This window comes from Talpa europaea, assembly GCF_964194135.1.
Source record: "Talpa europaea genome assembly, chromosome: X".
NCBI classification, from domain to species: Eukaryota; Metazoa; Chordata; class Mammalia; order Eulipotyphla; family Talpidae; genus Talpa; species Talpa europaea.
In genome coordinates this window covers 22,199,216-22,216,806 of record NC_140081.1, presented here as the reverse complement: position 1 = coordinate 22,216,806, position 17,591 = coordinate 22,199,216, and the positions used below count along the sequence as shown (strand labels likewise).

Here is a 17,591-nt window from a genome sequence, read left to right as displayed (position 1 = left end):
TGTGGAGAAAAAGGAACTCTTCTGCACTGTTGGTGGGAGTGCAAACTGGTCCAACCACTGTGGAAAGCTGTGTGGAGATTCCTGGACCTACTAAACATAGAGCTTCCATAGGATCCAGCAATTCCACTCCTAGGTATTTACCCAAAGGACACAGAAACATCAATTCCAAAGAACACCTGCACCCCTATGTTTATAGCAGCACTGTTTACAATAGCTAAGCTTTGGAAACAACCCAAATGCCCAAAAATAGATGACTGGCTCAAGAAGATGTGGTACATATATACCATGGAATATTACTCAGCATTCAAAAAAGATAAACACATGCAATTTGCAGCAACATGGATGGCGCTGGAAGGGATCATGCTCAGCGAAATAAGCCAAAAAGAAAAAGAAAAAAACCGGATGGTCTCACTCATAGCAGGAATCTAGAAAACTTAAATAAGGGACCAGGAAAATGAATAACTATAAGAAAGTGAAAATCAAAATCAACAAAAAACTATGAACCAGAGACACTTTTAGGGGGGCGGGGGCGGGAGCGGAGGGATTGGGGTCAGAATGGGGGGCCTGCAATTGTATGGGGAATATAACAATAAAATTTATTAAAAAAAAACTGTGAATAAATAAAAAATAAATAAATAAATAAAAAGTATACAGGAGATATAATCAGCTTGGAGAATAATAGACATATGCTAAATATTTGTGGCATTAAAAAACATGTATGGGATACTTCTTAGTTCTGACATGCCTCATTTCTAATTATGAATCCTCAATTTGTATTTGTCTCAATTTTGCAATGAGGCACTGCAAACTCAGGTTAACCTCCTAGTTACCTGAAACATGCAACTGAAATCAGCTCTTGATTTTACAATATTAAACTTCCTATGATTGGGGTTAATCATTAAACTTTCCTTGGTCTTTTTAGGATTTCAATGAAATTAATACCCTATTTAAAAGAAATGAGTCCTAAAATGCAGGCACTTGTGCTGATCTCAAGACTCACTATACTCATTGTGGTTTAAGTTTAACCTTCCCCAAGAATGAAGTCCCAACTGGTCAGTATGGTCAGCATCAATGAAATAACTATTACATTGCCCACAAGAAAGGTAACGTGCCAGAAGACCCTTTCTCCAATTCCAATAGATAGGTTACCTAAGCCTGAAATATTTCCCTCTTCCCTTTCATGTCCTCTTTCTGCCTATAAGAGGCTCTCATTTTGTGCAGCTGTCCACAGACGCTTTCTACTTGCTAGATGGGATACTGACCAATTCAGGAATCATTGAATAAGGCAATTAAAACTTTAAAATTCACTTGTTTGGGTTTTTGTTATTTAACACTCCCAATGCCATACTTTCATTTTTTACAAGGTCTATGTAGAATATCATAGGCCTTGTAAATTCATAAAGCTAGAGCAAGAGGCAAGACTTTATTCTCATAGTTGAATGTTTTCCGGCTATAATGCTCCCTTTTCTTTGACCTGGAGCAAAAAATACTATGCAAAATAGGGTATTATAACTTTCTAGAACCTTTTAGTACATTTGATTTCTATGTGAATTCTCAAAGTTGGAGATGATCCAAAACAACCCTCTCCCCTAACAACTGAATTGCTGCCCCTTTTCCTTCTTCCACACCTGAACAAAAGTCTATGTCTATATGAAGATATATTTCTTACCCCAGGATGAATCCAATCACTCTCTGAATAGTAGGAAGTACATGACTTGATAGGAGCCATTGGGATCATACTGAAGAGCTGAAATACTGATTTTTAAAACTAATGCCAATTTCAGAACATTTACTCAGTGATTGCAAGAAGCCTGCACAAGGACTGTTAGAAGCACTTCATAAGATTTTCTCCTAAGCATCTGCTCAATATCACATCCTCATCAGTTTGATACATGAAGGCATCTTCTTTCTTCTTACTATCTCATTAAACTCACATAATATCCTTGCTGGACTGTGATATATTTATCAATTTTTAACTTTCCCATTACAGTGTAAGTTCCATGAGGACAGGAGTTTTGTTTCCTTTCTCTCATTCTCTTTGCTACCAGACATCAACGTAAGGCACAGTGCAGTCTGCTCATGGCTCTCTTAGAAGCAAATGTACTTTTGTCCCAGAAACCATTTAGCTCACAGTATTTAGTAAAACTGTTTCAGTCCTTGTCCTGTTAATATGGTCTGATCTCCATTAGCTTTATGACCTTCATGAATTAAGTTACACTTCATTATTCTTACTAGTGAATTGACAGGTATACTCTATCTAGTGCTTTGGATAAAGCGTAAATTTGCAGAATACAGCAAAGTAAAATTAAAATTTTATAAATTTTATAAACAAGATCAATAGTATACCCAAAGACAGAATAATGTGTCCCAGGGTGGAGGTACAGAGTTTCGCACTTGACAAGAGTCTAAACCAAAGCCATTAAAGAAATTTAATGTCAACCAAAAAAAGACTGTGAGCATCAAAACAGAAAAATAGTTTTGTGAGGTGCACCTTGGACTATTTTATCAATCACTATATGCAAGAAAAGACACAGAAGCTAGAGTTCAGTAGGACTCTGTGGACTCTGTCCTGGTTACAGTCACATTCTGCCTTGAACACATTATTCTAATATCATCTGTTTCACTCCTTTCTAATTGCTAACACATATATTCCTTGACTATTCTTTGAGTTTACTAAACAGTAATGAGTCCATTATAAGTTAATAACTTACCAGAGTACATACACTGATACTAATCTTAGTATATAATTTACTCTAATGCTACTTGTCATTACAAATATTTTTAACAAACTTTATTGTTCTACACATTACCCTCTTTAATTTGGCAACTTAAATAATCTCAGTATATAAGGTGAAAGTGGAATTTCTGACCCTACAAGAAATCCTTAAAAATGGTTTTACTTAGGTGTATCCGCATTTCCCTGAGTCTGCTAAAGCAACATATACCACAATCACATTGTTGGAAAACTAATTATGCTAAAGTTTTTCATTTTCATTTAGTATTTATTTAGCATTTGCTTTGTGACAGTTCTTGTCTAGCTAACTCAATAATTAATATCTCAATGAATTTCTCACAATGGCAAATGAGACAGGTCCTGCAATTATGCCCATTTTACCAATGAGGAAACAGACTCAGAAAATTAAGTTCACTGACATTAACAACAGCCAGGGTTCAAACCCAGGCAGCCTAACTCCAGAATATAGTTAAGTCCTCACTTAACATTAATAGTAAGTTTTTGGAAAACCAGCATAACAGTCCTCAAATAACATCCTTTAGTTCAACATCTGCTGAGATTCTTTTTTCTCATTAACATTTTAACAAAATGATATTGAACAGAAGGACATTATTCAAGGACCTGCCACACACGCTGGCAACCATCACTATACTGTTCCTATGAAGAGTAATGCTGCATTTGAAACTTTAAAAAAATCTTTATGTCCAAAGTTATATTTTCGATGTCTTTTAACATTTTACAATAGTGTAAAATAACAACCTATTCTACCTCACTATCAGATACAAAAGAAGACACATTTAAATATCTTACCAGTTATTCTTGTCATCACAGAAAAGAATGTTGGTGAAAAATGACACAGGTTTACATGACTTGAAGACGAGGTGGCAGGTAACTGCAACATTAGCTCCATTGGGAGAGCCTGTGATATTCATGCCATTTGGAAATGTCACGGCAAGAGGGTGGGTCTCCTCACCATCAAAAAGTCTTGCTGTGGGAATCCTGACATGTAAAGTTGAATCACTGTTTAAAAATTAAAAAAGAAAAACTTAGTCCAAAATATATACAAGTAATTGGATTTAAATGTGTTTTTCCTTGGTATTTGAGTGATTAGAAAAATTAAATCAACAAATATTTATAAGAATATGCCCTAATATCAAGGACTTTTTATAACATTTCTTCTTTTCTGGTCACAACGTAAGTAAAATTGATAGTATACTGATTTAACAGAACCACATAAAATGATCAAAACTTCTTTTCATCTTTTAAGGGTTATAAAAAGTAGGATTAAGACACCTGACTAAATACAATGTGTTTTAAACCACAGTCATGATATAAATACTATTGTCCTTAAATATATCCTGACAAACATTTACCAAAAATAACCACTTTAATAACTAAAATTTCAACATATGAGAATTATTTAGCAAACGCAGAAACACATATTATTTGTTTAATTTTAATACTATTAAACACTTACATACATATGTCATGAATATTTTTCATTTACTACAAAAATGCACTTAATGTTAACATATTTCATTATATATAAGTTATTTAATCAATCTAAATGTAATTTTAATAACAGTATGTAGTATTCACTTTTGTTTTTTAAAGATTTATTTATTTATGCATACCAGAGCTGGTGTACAGGCCAGAGGTGCAGGGAGAGGATTCATCAGAGACAGAGTGGGGAACAGAACAGACAGACTGACTGAAAGACACTGCTGAGGGGAGCAGAGGGCGAGACTGGCGAGGTCTGTTGGCCGGGGATCGAACTCATGCCCTGGAAGCTGCAGATTGCTTCATAGTGCTGTGCTTCACCCCTTGTGCCACCAGGGAGGCCCCCAACAGTATGTAGTATTCACTTTTAAAAATCTCATTAATGCTTCACAACTTTTAGTAGTCAATAAATATTTAATCGTAAATTACTTTGCTTCACTATATTATATATGTAGGCTCTCATAGCCAATAAGAAGTGTTATCAAATAGGAATCATATTTCCCTAGTATTTTTACTAGAGTGTAGATTTTTAGCTAATTAACTAAAAGAAGAAACATCTCAACTTGAATTAATTAAACTAATATGGTTCATTGGATAAAGCATGGAAAGTAATTTGTAAATCAGGTTTGAATCCAATTCTGTTACTAATTAGATAAGTATGCCAAAAACAAAAGACAAACTGAAAAAATTTTAATTATGAAAAAATCGCTAAGCACTTATAACTCAATAACCACATTAAATGTAAATTGCTTGAATTCACTGAGTTAAACGATATCGAGTGGCTGACTGAATTTCAAAACAAAGTCTAACCTTTTGCTGTTTACAGGGAACTCATTTCGCCAACAAAGACAAGCACAGATTTAGAGGCAAAGACTGGAAGACAAACGGCGATCAGAAAAAGTCAGAAACTGCTATACTTACATCAGGTAACATAGATATACTATATGCACCAAATGATGGAGCACCAAGATAAATAAGGCAATTATTAACAGAACTATAGTGAGGTATCAACGATAATAATAGTAGGAAATTTTAATACATCTTGTGCAAATTATTTCTAAGAAGAGGGAATGCTCGCCAACATATTTTATGATGCAGCATTGCCCTAATACAAAAATCCAAACCAAGACAGCACAGGAAAACTGCCAACTAATGAATATAAATATGAAAATATTCAATATTTAAAAAATCAAATTCAAAAACACATTATGAGGATTATACATCATGATCAAATATAATTCATCCCATAGATTCAAGGATAGTTTAATATACATAAATCAATAACAACTTATCAACAAAACAAAAAGATAAAAACTGTAAGTGCAGAAAGAGCATCTGACAAAATTCAGCATCCACTTCTGATTAAAAAAACTTCCAAACGATATGAAAACAGGAAGAACCTATCTCAACATAATAAAGGCCATATATCACAAACCTACAGCCAATATAATACTTAATGGAGAAAACTGAAATCTTTGCCTTTAAGATCAGGAAGAAGAAAAGGATGTTCATTATCACAACCTCTGTTTAATTCAGTATTAGAGATAATAGGCACAGCCATCAGATTGGAAAAGATGTGAAACAATCATTATTTATAGATGAGGTGATACTATATATAGAAAACCCTCGAGACTGCCAAAATGTTATTCGAAACAATAAATAACAGAAAAATTGTAGGTTACAAAATCAACACAAAAATCAGTGGCCTTATTGTATAAAAATAATGAATGAGAAAAAAGAAATTAAAAGAACAGTTCCTTTAACAATCACTTCAAGAAAACCAATACCTGGAATTAACCTGACTAAGGAGGACCATTGTGCAGTACTTACACAATGAAAACTACAAGACATTTCTAAGGGATATAAATCATGACATAAGGAAATGGAAAGACACTGTATGTTCACCATTGGGGACAATCATTATAGCTAATTGATTATTGCCCCAGAAGCAATGTATAAATTTAAAACCCCCCATTAAAATACCAGCAATATTCTTCAAAAAAATTGAACAAAAAAGTAATTTACATGGTACCATAAAGGGCCTTAAATAGTTAAAGCAATATTGAGGAAAAAGCAGTGAAATGGAGGCATCATATTACCTAACATCAAACTATACTAAAAAGTAATTAAAATATGAATAACAATGTATCAGAATAAAGGTAGATATAGGGATTAAGGGAACAGAATAAAAAACCCAGAAATAAATCCACATACATATCCATAGATTATTCATAATAAAGGAACCACAACAATACAATGGAGAAAAAAGAATCCCCTTAATCAATGGTGCTGGGAAAACTGGATAACTACATGTAATAAAATGAGTCATTCTTTAACTCTGTGCACAAAAATAAATTCAAATTGGATTAAAGATATATATAGATGAAATGCATTGAAGAAATCATTGGCATTACATTTCATGACAGCAGTAATAAAGATGTCTTTGGACTCTCGACCCCTAAGGCAAGGGAAATAACAACAAAAATAAAATAATTGGCATTATCTCCATTTAAAAAGCTTTTAGACAGGAGAAGAAAATATAAGTAGTTTAAAAGACATCCTAATAATGGGATAAAATATCTGTATATTACACAACCAACAAAGAGTTAATATAAAAAATATATAAAGCACATTCAACAATTAAAAAATAAACAATCCAATTAATAAATGGGCAGCATATCTGAACAAAAAAATAACCAAAGGCTATCCAGAAGGCAAACAGATAAATGGATAAATGTTCATCATTATTTTTAATAAGGGAGATGCAGTTCAAAATCACAGTGAGATATCATCTCATGAGAATGGTATATATTAGAAAGCCCCTAAAAAACAAGCACCTGAGAGAGGATGGGGAGAAAGAGGAACCCTATTATACGATCGGTAGAAAAGTATAAACTAGCAGAAATTTGGGAAAGTGATTTGGATTTACTTTATAAACTAAACATGGAGGGCCTCCCCAGTGGCATAGTGGGTTGAGCTGCTGTCCACAGCCTCTGCAGCGCGGGTTTGATCCCGGGCAGCCGGTGAGAATCCCACATGGTGTGGCAGACCTCCCCTGTCATGCCCGCTGCTCCCCTCAGCAGTCTATTTCTGTCATCTGCCTGTTCTGCTCCCTGCTCTGTCTCTGGAGAATCCACTCACCCTCCTGCTCCTCTGACCTGTACCCTAGCTCTTGTATAAAAATAAATAAATATTTAAAAAAAAAAGCTATAAAAATGGGCCTCCCCGGTGGCGCAGCGGTTGAGCGCTGGGTTGCGAAGCTGCCCGCGGCCTCTGCGGCGCCGGTTCGATCCCCGGCTGCTCCCAGGCCACTGGAGGAGGGTCCCACATGGCGCGCAGACCTCTCCTGCCGCCCGCTGCTCCCCTCAGCAGTGTACTTCGGTCCTTCTGTCTGCTCTGCTCCCCGCTCTGGCTCTGGTGAATTCTCTCACCCTCCCACGCTTCTGACTGTACCCAGTGCATGTATAAACAAAACAAACAAACAAACCAGCAAACAAATAAAGCATGCCTCTATAAAAAAAAAAAAAAAGCTAAACATGGAAACACCAAATGAGCCAGCAGCCAGCAATCTCATTCTTGGGTATCTATCTAAAGAATAAGAAACCATCACCCCCCAAAATTGTATTATCTACAGTGTTTACTGCAGCATTATTTATAACAGCTTAAAAATGGAATCAATCTAAGTGCCTACAGATAGGACTGGTTTAAGAAGATGTAGTATAGTTTTGTCTGTTACTTTGTTTTGTTACTTTAAATTATAAAGAAAGTGAGATAAGAAATTCATGTTTTAAGGCACTTACTAAGTTTGTGGTAATTCATCACATACTAGTAGACGACTGATACACTGAATTTTAAAGTGTATTTCTTTATATTATGACGAGAAACACAGCAAAAAAAAAAAGAAAAGTCAGTGACTAAATCTGAGATAATTTAGTTTTTTACATTTTTAATTTAAATGAACAGTTAAATATTTCAGTAGTTTTTTTCCGAAAAGAGAAACAAGTCAGATAATACTCGTGACTCATAAACACAGAAGAAAGACACGTAAAGAAAATGTGGGAAACTCATTATTACCTGAAATAATTTTGAGGCAAAATGTTGATATCCATCACAGTTGCTACTCCCAAAGGAACAGGAGTGAAAAGTATGAATGGAGGGTCAAACAATAAGTTGGGTGATTTTACCTCTCCAATCAGATGTAACGTTCGATAGCAATGTGGATTATCATTTAAATACATAGGGATATCAACTGTGTATTTTTTGGGATGATCTGCTGAGAAAAAATTAAGCACTGTAGATTCATACACATATACACACAAAAACATTTACATAGTTAAAATCTTACTAAACATAGAAATGTACTAAGAAATTCCAACTCAATGGAGAATAGATTACACAGAAAGTAAATTTATCCTGCCAAGGGACTTAATGAGGTTTCATTGAAGTAAAAATCTTTTAAAGTGTACTATAACTAGAAATAGAGCACATATTCTTAAAATGAATTTCAGTTATTATGGGGAAATACATATACCTTAGGGATAGTGTAATAGGACTTCTTTTTCATTGTTTTCTATGCCCTAATAGGAGCTGCCATACCTTCAATACATATATGAAGATGAGGCCATAAAGGATCTTAGGGAACTACTGAGAATTGGGTGAGCCAAGAAGAAAGGAATGTGCTTTCACCCAGATTTTTTTAAGTTGATCAAGGTTGCCAAAGTTGACTGGACAATTTCATTGGCTAGGAAGATAGGAAATCCCCATGTGGCAACTCACCAGGAAAAAAAGGCACTTTTTTATTGGGGCAATTGAAGGCTAGCCCCAACTGCACAGAAGATGAGAATGTTTTAGATGATAAAGGGCTATATTCAAAAATGACACTGTGAAACATAAACAAAAGCAATAGAGTCACTGAACTGACCAGACTCACTAGCTCTCTCAATGCTGTTAGTCTTTACTTGGTCAAAGAAGTTTATGACTTGCTCAGATTACCTGGGATACTTAGGAAATGTGAGGTGACTAGAGAGGGTTGGGTATGGGGACTTGCTCCCAATAATGGCAGGCAAGTACTGGAAAGATTATGTGAAAGTATGAGAAACTGTATCTATGACTTGAAGTGGTAAAATGAATTATAACAGAACTTATGTATTTAAAACATTATAAATCCATATAGGGTAGAAATGGTTTCATTTAATGAAATTAATATTGCTAGAATATTAGGGGGAGAAAAGTCAGGTTTATTCATTTCAAAGTTAGGCAAAGTTTTAAGACTTCTTGAATTATGAATTGTGAATGACAGTATTTCTGCAGTCATGGAGACAGGGATTCCTGTGTAACCTCAGATACCTGTAGAATAATGAACAAAAATTTAAATACATATACTTAATTATAAAAGATACATTAGACATAAACTTTTCACAACATTCAACTATACAAAGCAAAACTACTGGAATCAAGAAGATTTTAATGAACTGACATTGGAGTAATAGATTCAGACAGATCACAGTAACAACCGCAATGCAACTGTGATATAAATGTAATGTAGTAACAGCATATAAAGAAATTGGAGACGTATAAAAAGGTAGAAGAGGTAGAGAAAAAGTACAAATACTATAAATGAAGGGGTAATTATTTTTAGTTTATCAATTATTTATTTAGAAAACAATGTACAGCAATATCTGAACAACTTCAGATATGACCACAGAAGTTCAGTAAAAGAAGCAAGTACCAGGTAATACATAAATATATTCCTTTTATAGAATCAGATAATTTTAAAGAATAGTGGGAAGAAATCTCATTCACAATAATGATGCGGCTAAAATAAATTTTAATTACTGGAAAAAATGCCATTCTTGTAAGGAGAAAACTCAATTATATGCTTTTTTCCCCTCAAAACAGTGAAAAATAATCTCCAGTTCATTTAGAAAACTAAATGTATAAGACTTGCCAAGAATTTTTGTAATACATGTTTAATGAGAGAAAATTTGTCATACCAATTACCAAAAAAGTATGGTAAGACTGCAATGAGAAAAAAAGAAAAGAACTGGAAATATAAATATACATGCTGGCAAGCTTACCCCAAAGCCAGTAATCCAAGCTCACAAACTAGATGTCGCAATGTTTTTTTCTGACCTAATCTTGAAACTCACACACTATCACATCCATAATAACCACAGTCACCTATCAGTCTTATTTGATGTAGGAGGGAACTATTCAAGGCACGAATGCTTGAGATGAGAAACAACGGGGACCATTTTTGAGGATAGTTACCACAAAATTCTAGTAAGAAACTTCTTCAAACTGTCTTAAGAGCACATGAAAAGCAATCTAAAATTTTGTATACATGATAAAACAAAATGTGATAGATAAATTGAAATATTGACAACAAATATAGGAAAACAGTACTTACTTGGACAGAAATTTATGGAAACATTACACTCTTCATATGGTCCCAGAATCCCATTCACTAGGCTGAATTCGAATGTGCCGTCTTTGAAAACTTTATCATAATTGTTAATATCTAAAACCCATTTCACATTCTTTTTTGAAGTATTATGTATGACAAGATTCTGTTTGTAGTCAAAAAAAGAGTTTATAAAAATAATGTAATATAAAACTCAGTTTGTACTACAAAAGCTACCTGATGGGCCTATGTGCATTATCAAGTAATTAACAATGGTAATTACACAAAAAAATATTTTTAAAATGTCATTAATAAACAAATGTGTATACAAATAGTTTCATAGCCTATTAATGACTGTAAAAAGTAAACAAAAATAGAGACAGATTAAATAAAAATATCAAAATAGTTATGCTAGCTAGCAAGGATGGAGAGTAACAAGAACCATCACTCATTGATGGTAAGAAAGCAAAGCATAGAGAAGTCACTTTGGAACACAGTTTGGCAGTTTTTTATGTTAAACATACACCTATCATATGACATAGTATACCACCCCTAAGTATTTAAGTGAATTGAAAATTTATATTCACACAAAAATCTATGTGAATGTTTATAATAGCTTTGTTCTTTTTTTTTTTTTTTAAGATTTATTTATTCAACCACTGGGTACAGTCAGAAGCGCGGGAGGGTGAGAGAATTCACCAGAGCCAGAGCGGGGAACAGAACAGGCAGACTGATGAAACACACTGCTGAGGGGAGCAGCGGGCGTGGCAGGAGAGGTCTGTAGCGCCATGTGGGACCCTCCCCGGTGGCCGGGGATCGAACTGGTGCTGCAGAGGCTGCGGGCAGCTTCGCAGCCCAGAGCTCAACCACTGTGCCACCAGGGGAGGCCCAACAGCTTTGTTCTTAATGACCAAACAGTGGAAGAAGAAATAAGCAACGTTTCCTTCAGCTAAAGAAGGGATAAACTGTGGTATAGCTAGAAAATGGAATAAAGTCAATGGTAAAATAAGTGAAGTATTAATTCATATAAAACATAAATGAATATTAAATATATTTTGTTAAGTGAAAGATTTAAGGACAAAATTGCTACATATTATATAATGAAATTACCAATCTTTCTGGAAATGCAAAATTGTGTGGATGAAAAACAATTAGTGGCTGTTAAATGTTTGTGAAAGAATAGTGAGCTACACGTGAGTTAATGCAGAGAATTTATAATATGATGCAACCATTCTGTATGGTAATAAAGTGGTAGGTAAATAACTCTAATATACACCTTTCAAAACCCATATAGTACAAAGAGTCAACTTCAATCCAGGTAAATTAAAAACAATCAAACAATTTCTTCTTTGATCTCCTCCAGGATCCAAATAAGGGATCGGGGAAAAATTAATTTTAATAAAGTAAAAATCAAAATCAACAGGCAACTATAAACCAGAGACATTCTGCAAGGGGGGAGAAGGAAGTAGGATCAACACAGGGGTGGGAAGAGCACAAGGGACCGTGGTGATAGTTCATGGGTGAATGGGTGGTGGGAATTTCACAGGGACTATAACCAAGATGAAAATGCATACATTGTATAAAAATGAAAAATGATGTAAAAATATATAAAATTTAAAAAAAATAAAAAAACAAGATATTGAGGATCTTAGGATACTCTGTTCTATAACAAGGTATTATTGGACAAAAAGACCTCACTGAAGTTAGTGGGGGTTGGGGGCAATGGCCTAAGTAACTCTGGAAAGCTGTGTTTTGACTGGAAACAATAAAGCTGAAGACAAAAAAGTTCCTCTTTGCAAACACAGTATCTACCTGGTAAATGTATTAGCACTTCTAACAGCCTCTGAAGTTCAAAAAGATGAGGAATTAGCCCATTTGCTCTAAGTCCACTTCTCTCTCAACTTTCTAATTCTGCATATTTATATTTTAATTCTTCCATTACTCACTGATAGGTTTAATCAATATATTTATAACTCCAGTTCCTTTTCTTTCAATTTTAGATAATTCCCTTTAACTAACCACTACGTAAAATTATCGTTACTCCTTTCTTTCACCATTCCCAACCTTCAGTCAACTTTCACAAATTCATTGTACACGTCATACATATCATTTTACATATATTTATCACATTTTAATTCTGCTCCATAAATACATTAACTTCTCTATAGTATACATTTTATTATGATTGTAAATATCACTCATGGAAAATCCAAGTAGTGCACTAGGACACATTATTTTCTCTGTTGAGCCCAATCTTTTGCCACTCAAGAGAGAAGGCTCTCGTTGTCGTTAATCACATCAATTTAATAAAATTTCAATGATATAAGTAATCTTGCTTTTATAAGGGGATTGCTTGTCTCTGCAATCCAATAAAATTCAGTTCACTAAAGTTTTTTCTAGCCCCACATACAAGGGTTATTGCATCCTTGACATTATATTAAAAGTTAGAAAATTTAGCTGATTTTTTATACTTGAAGCAGTCACATTTTGATTTCATAATCAATCCTTTATTGCCCTATAATTATAATTTCATACAGTGTTTTGCTATTATTTTATGGATGAAATGTTAAATATTTTATCAACATAATTTTTCTTCAAAGTTACAGAAGCTCAAAATTAATTAGCGGAAAATCAATATACACATGACAAAAAAGGAGCACACACTACAAAGACAAATTTCTACAGTTACGTATGAATTTCATTTTTGTGAACATCTTTTTACTTTCAAGGTGGAGTCATAAGTAGAATGGAGGCAGGATATCAAGAAAAAAACAGTAAATTATCATATAAATCATTTTATTATACATCTGAACAGTTTACAGGTTTATTATTGCCTCTCACCACATTTCCTTAGCTATATGGAACATATTTCACATCAATTTTAATCACTGCTTCCATTTGTATTAAGAGAGAATGATAATTTAATTTTATTTTAAATGTTTCAAATAGTCCTATTAAATCCATGCATATACAAAATAAACGTCTTTCTATATGCTTGCATACTAGAACAATTACTTCTAAGAAATATGATATGTGTATACATAAATATTGAAATTCTCTAAAAAAATGAAAGAACTCTAAAAAAGTACTCAAAAAAATGAAAAATATGCTTCAAGTCAATAAGCTAAAAACCATAATCAGAAAAACAGTTATAAACTACATCATTTCTCTATACATACCTGAGTATTTGGCACCTTGTTTTCAGGATCCATACAATGTAATGGGATTTCAAATATAAATTCAATGCAGGATAATTTCAATGGTGATTGTAATACTACCAAAGGAAAGTAAATCTACTGGTAAAAGTATTAATACATATAAGCTTACAGATAATTCTATACTTTTCAACATGAAAGAACAAAAAAAAAATGTTTTCTATCCCGACTCACAACTAAATTATACTTTAAAACATTTCTGTACTATCTGGGTTTATCACATTGAGAAAGTTCCAAAACCCTTGAGATGAAAAATACTGAATATTGATCTGAGAAAAAAGGAAACAAAGTTGAAATAATGTCCAAATCAGACTTTCACCAATGCAGAAGTACAAACATGAAAAGAAATAGAGAAGGGAAAAACATGGGAATGAAGGTAAAATATATAGAGAGCACATCATCTAATATTTCCTATGAACCAAGAAAGGGAAAATGGCTATAATATGGAATATTAGGAATGGCAGTATCTATAAAATACATTAGAGAAGACATTATTACCTGCTGGAAAAAGCTATATATTTTAACAGATGTGTTTTGCAGAACAATTTTAGATACAAAAATTGAGCAAAAGGTATAGAGATTTTCATATACCCCTGCCCCATTCAGAATAGCCTCCTCCATAATCAACATTCTCCACCACTGTAGTAGGATAAAGCTACAATGACACGTCATTATAACCCAGAGTCCACTGTATATAATAAGGATTGCTTGTGGTGGTATATGTTCCATAGGTTTGAACAAAAGTATAATGACACGTAGCCATCATTATAGCATCACACCAAGGATAGTCACTATACCAAATATATGTGAATATCCCACAGATAATTGAAATTTTTAATATATTTTCATCCTTTACATGTATTTAGTCTTTTAGTAACTCATCTATTTGGGGGAAAATTCTTAAATATATTTCATTGTTTCATTTTATATACAATGAATTTCAATAATTTATATTTTGATTTTATCATTTTAAAACTGCCTACACAATGAATAAAGTGACCTGTTTTTAATTATATATAGTTGAGTAACAGTCACTCATCTGAATTTATATCTATGCTACTTATGAAAATTCAATCTCACAGACTCACAATTTAGATACACAAAAATCCTCTCATATTATTACTATCTAATATTTCTCTTCAAAAAATAAATATCCCAATGTGATTCTTTAAACTTTTAGCTGCTTAAGTATAAATCTTTGGACTATGCACATGGATTGAAAGTTTCACATTACATACCAGTAGCTTGAACATCACATGGACGAATAAGTGGTGTTGTCTTTGGAGTCAAAGTTCTCTTTGACAAACAACGTTCAGTGTAAAGTTCTGAAGCCTTGTAGAAATTAATTTCAACTTGAAAGGTAAATTGATATGTTGCCACCTGACAGACAAAAATTATATTATACCTGTGACTTATTTTCACTGTAAGAAATCTTATTTTCACTTATTTTCACTAGTTTTATATATATATTTAAAATATAGAACTTGATGATTTGATATACATATAAATAATGAAACAAGATACTTAACATACATCACACCACAGTTACCTTTTGTGTGTGTAGTATGTGTCTTAAAAACACAACCTACCCTCATAGTAATTTTCAAGCATAAAGTACAGTATTGTTACCAAGTTCATATTACCCTGCAATTTCACTTACAGGTATTTATACAAAGGAACTGAAATTAGGATCTCATTGCAACATTATTCTTAATACACAAGATATGGACACAATCTAAATACCCATCCATAGATGAATGAATAAACAAAGTGATATATACATACAATGGTATTATTATACAGGTTTTAAAAATAAAAGGAAATCCTGTTATTTGCTGTAACATGGATGAACCTAGAAGACATAATGGTAAGTGAAATAAACTAGACACAGAAAGACAAATATTGCATGATCTCACTTATTTGTGGACTCTAAGGTAGCTAAACTCGCAGAAGGAACGAATGGAATAATGCTAACCAAGGGCTGGAAGGAGGGAGATAAGAGAGACAGTCCTTTGTTTAAGGGGTAGAAAGTAAGTTATACAAGATAAGTAAGTTCTGGAGAACTGATTAGATACTATTAATTTAGCAAAACAGTAATTTTAAAAAGTTCCAGAAAGAAAATTACCTTGTGAAATGGAAAGTACTTTTTTTTTCCCCCCAAAGTAAGGCCTGGTTTATTTTTTATGAGTCTGAAAATAAATCTTGGCTTAAGCAAAACTGACATCACCCAGTGCTGATAAAGATATGACACCTAATACACTTAATAGATTGCTGATAGGAACGCATTTTTTTTTTTAGTGTATACAGCCATTTCTTTTTTAAAAAAAAGATTATTTTTTTTATTTATGCATACAAGAACTGGGGTCTAGGCCAGAGGTACAGGAGGTGAGAGGATTACCAGAGACAGAGTAGAGGACAGTGACTGAAATACACTGCTGAGGGGAGCAGCAGGCGAGACAGGAGAGGTCTGCTGCGCCATGTGGGTTAGATCCCTGGCTGGGGATCGAACTCATACTGCAGTGGCTGCTGATAGCTTGACAGTGCTCACTTAACCCCTGTGCCACCAGGGAGGCACCCAGGAATACAAATTTTTAACAGTGATTTTGGAAAGTTTTCAGGTTTCTTAGAAAATTAAGTGTATATGTAATATAAGACCAGCAATTCTCAGCCCGAGGTGATTGCCAAAAAGAAATGAAAACTCAGTCATACAAAAACCTGCATGCAAACATTTACAGTGGCCTGATTCATAAATGTCAAAATCGGAAAATAACCCAAATTCCCTCCAAATAGGGTTCACTTACAGCAGAAATATAGGGAAACCAAATATAACATCAGTGTAAAAAATTGTAACAGTACAAAACACAACAAAGCAAAAACAGACAATTATAAACCAGAGACATCCTGCAGGGGAGGAGGAGGGAGAGGGATCTGAGGGAAGGAGGGAGGAGCACAGGGGACTGAGGTGATGGTGCACGGGTGCCTTGGGGAAGGAAACTCTATGGGGACTACAGCTGAAGGGGCGGGGGAAGCAAATATTGCTTAAAATGAACAACGATGTAAAAAAAATTAAAAATATAAAAAGAAAAGAAAAAATATTCCAAATAAAGCTTTGCTTTAAGAAAAAAAAATAGGGACTGTTTGACACATTTTGGTAAAGCCATACAATTCTGTACTTTTCAACAAGAAAATCAAATGAACCTCTGTTATACATAATGACATAGGTGAAATTCAAATGCATTATTCTAAGTGTGAGAAATCAGACTGAAAAGCCAACATGCCATATATATAAATAAAAAGGCAAAATTATAAACAAAATGAGATCAGAGAGACTGACTGCAAATAGGCATAAGAAATATTTAAAGGAGATGATACAATAGTTCTCTGTATGGATTTTTGTATTTGGTATACAAATGTATGGTTTGCCAGTACTTATATAACAGAGAATTTTCTGTATCCTAATTTTAAAAATAGATTAAATGAAAAGAAATTACAGCTAATTCCTAGGTGCTGATTTTTATATGACTGGTTTCAAAATCTAAATCAGAATAATTATATAGGCAGCTGGTGTGACGAGTCACAGAACAACAAATGCTTAATGCTTCCTAACATCTTGGCAACTATACAGCACTAGTCCAGTTAATAAATGGGTAACAGATTTGAACAGACAATTCACCAAAAAGGATATCCAGGACAAAAGACATGAAAAATGGTTCACCGTGGTCACTTCTAATAAGAGAAA

At 33.6% G+C, this 17,591-nt stretch overlaps 1 protein-coding gene across 1 annotated transcript in view; it reads right to left on the bottom strand.

The window, feature by feature from the left end:
• The window catches only part of CFAP47 (cilia and flagella associated protein 47), a gene marked incomplete at both ends in the record, with an annotated part of 326,556 nt that overhangs the window by 241,786 nt on the left and 67,179 nt on the right, over positions 1–17,591 (bottom strand). The window contains 5 exons of the mRNA XM_084258887.1: positions 3,545–3,754; positions 8,309–8,504; positions 10,644–10,803; positions 13,817–13,911; positions 15,091–15,232. Of these exons, the coding sequence (XP_084115013.1) occupies positions 3,545–3,754; positions 8,309–8,504; positions 10,644–10,803; positions 13,817–13,911; positions 15,091–15,232 (803 nt within the window). The remainder of the gene's footprint in view (positions 1–3,544; positions 3,755–8,308; positions 8,505–10,643; positions 10,804–13,816; positions 13,912–15,090; positions 15,233–17,591) is intronic.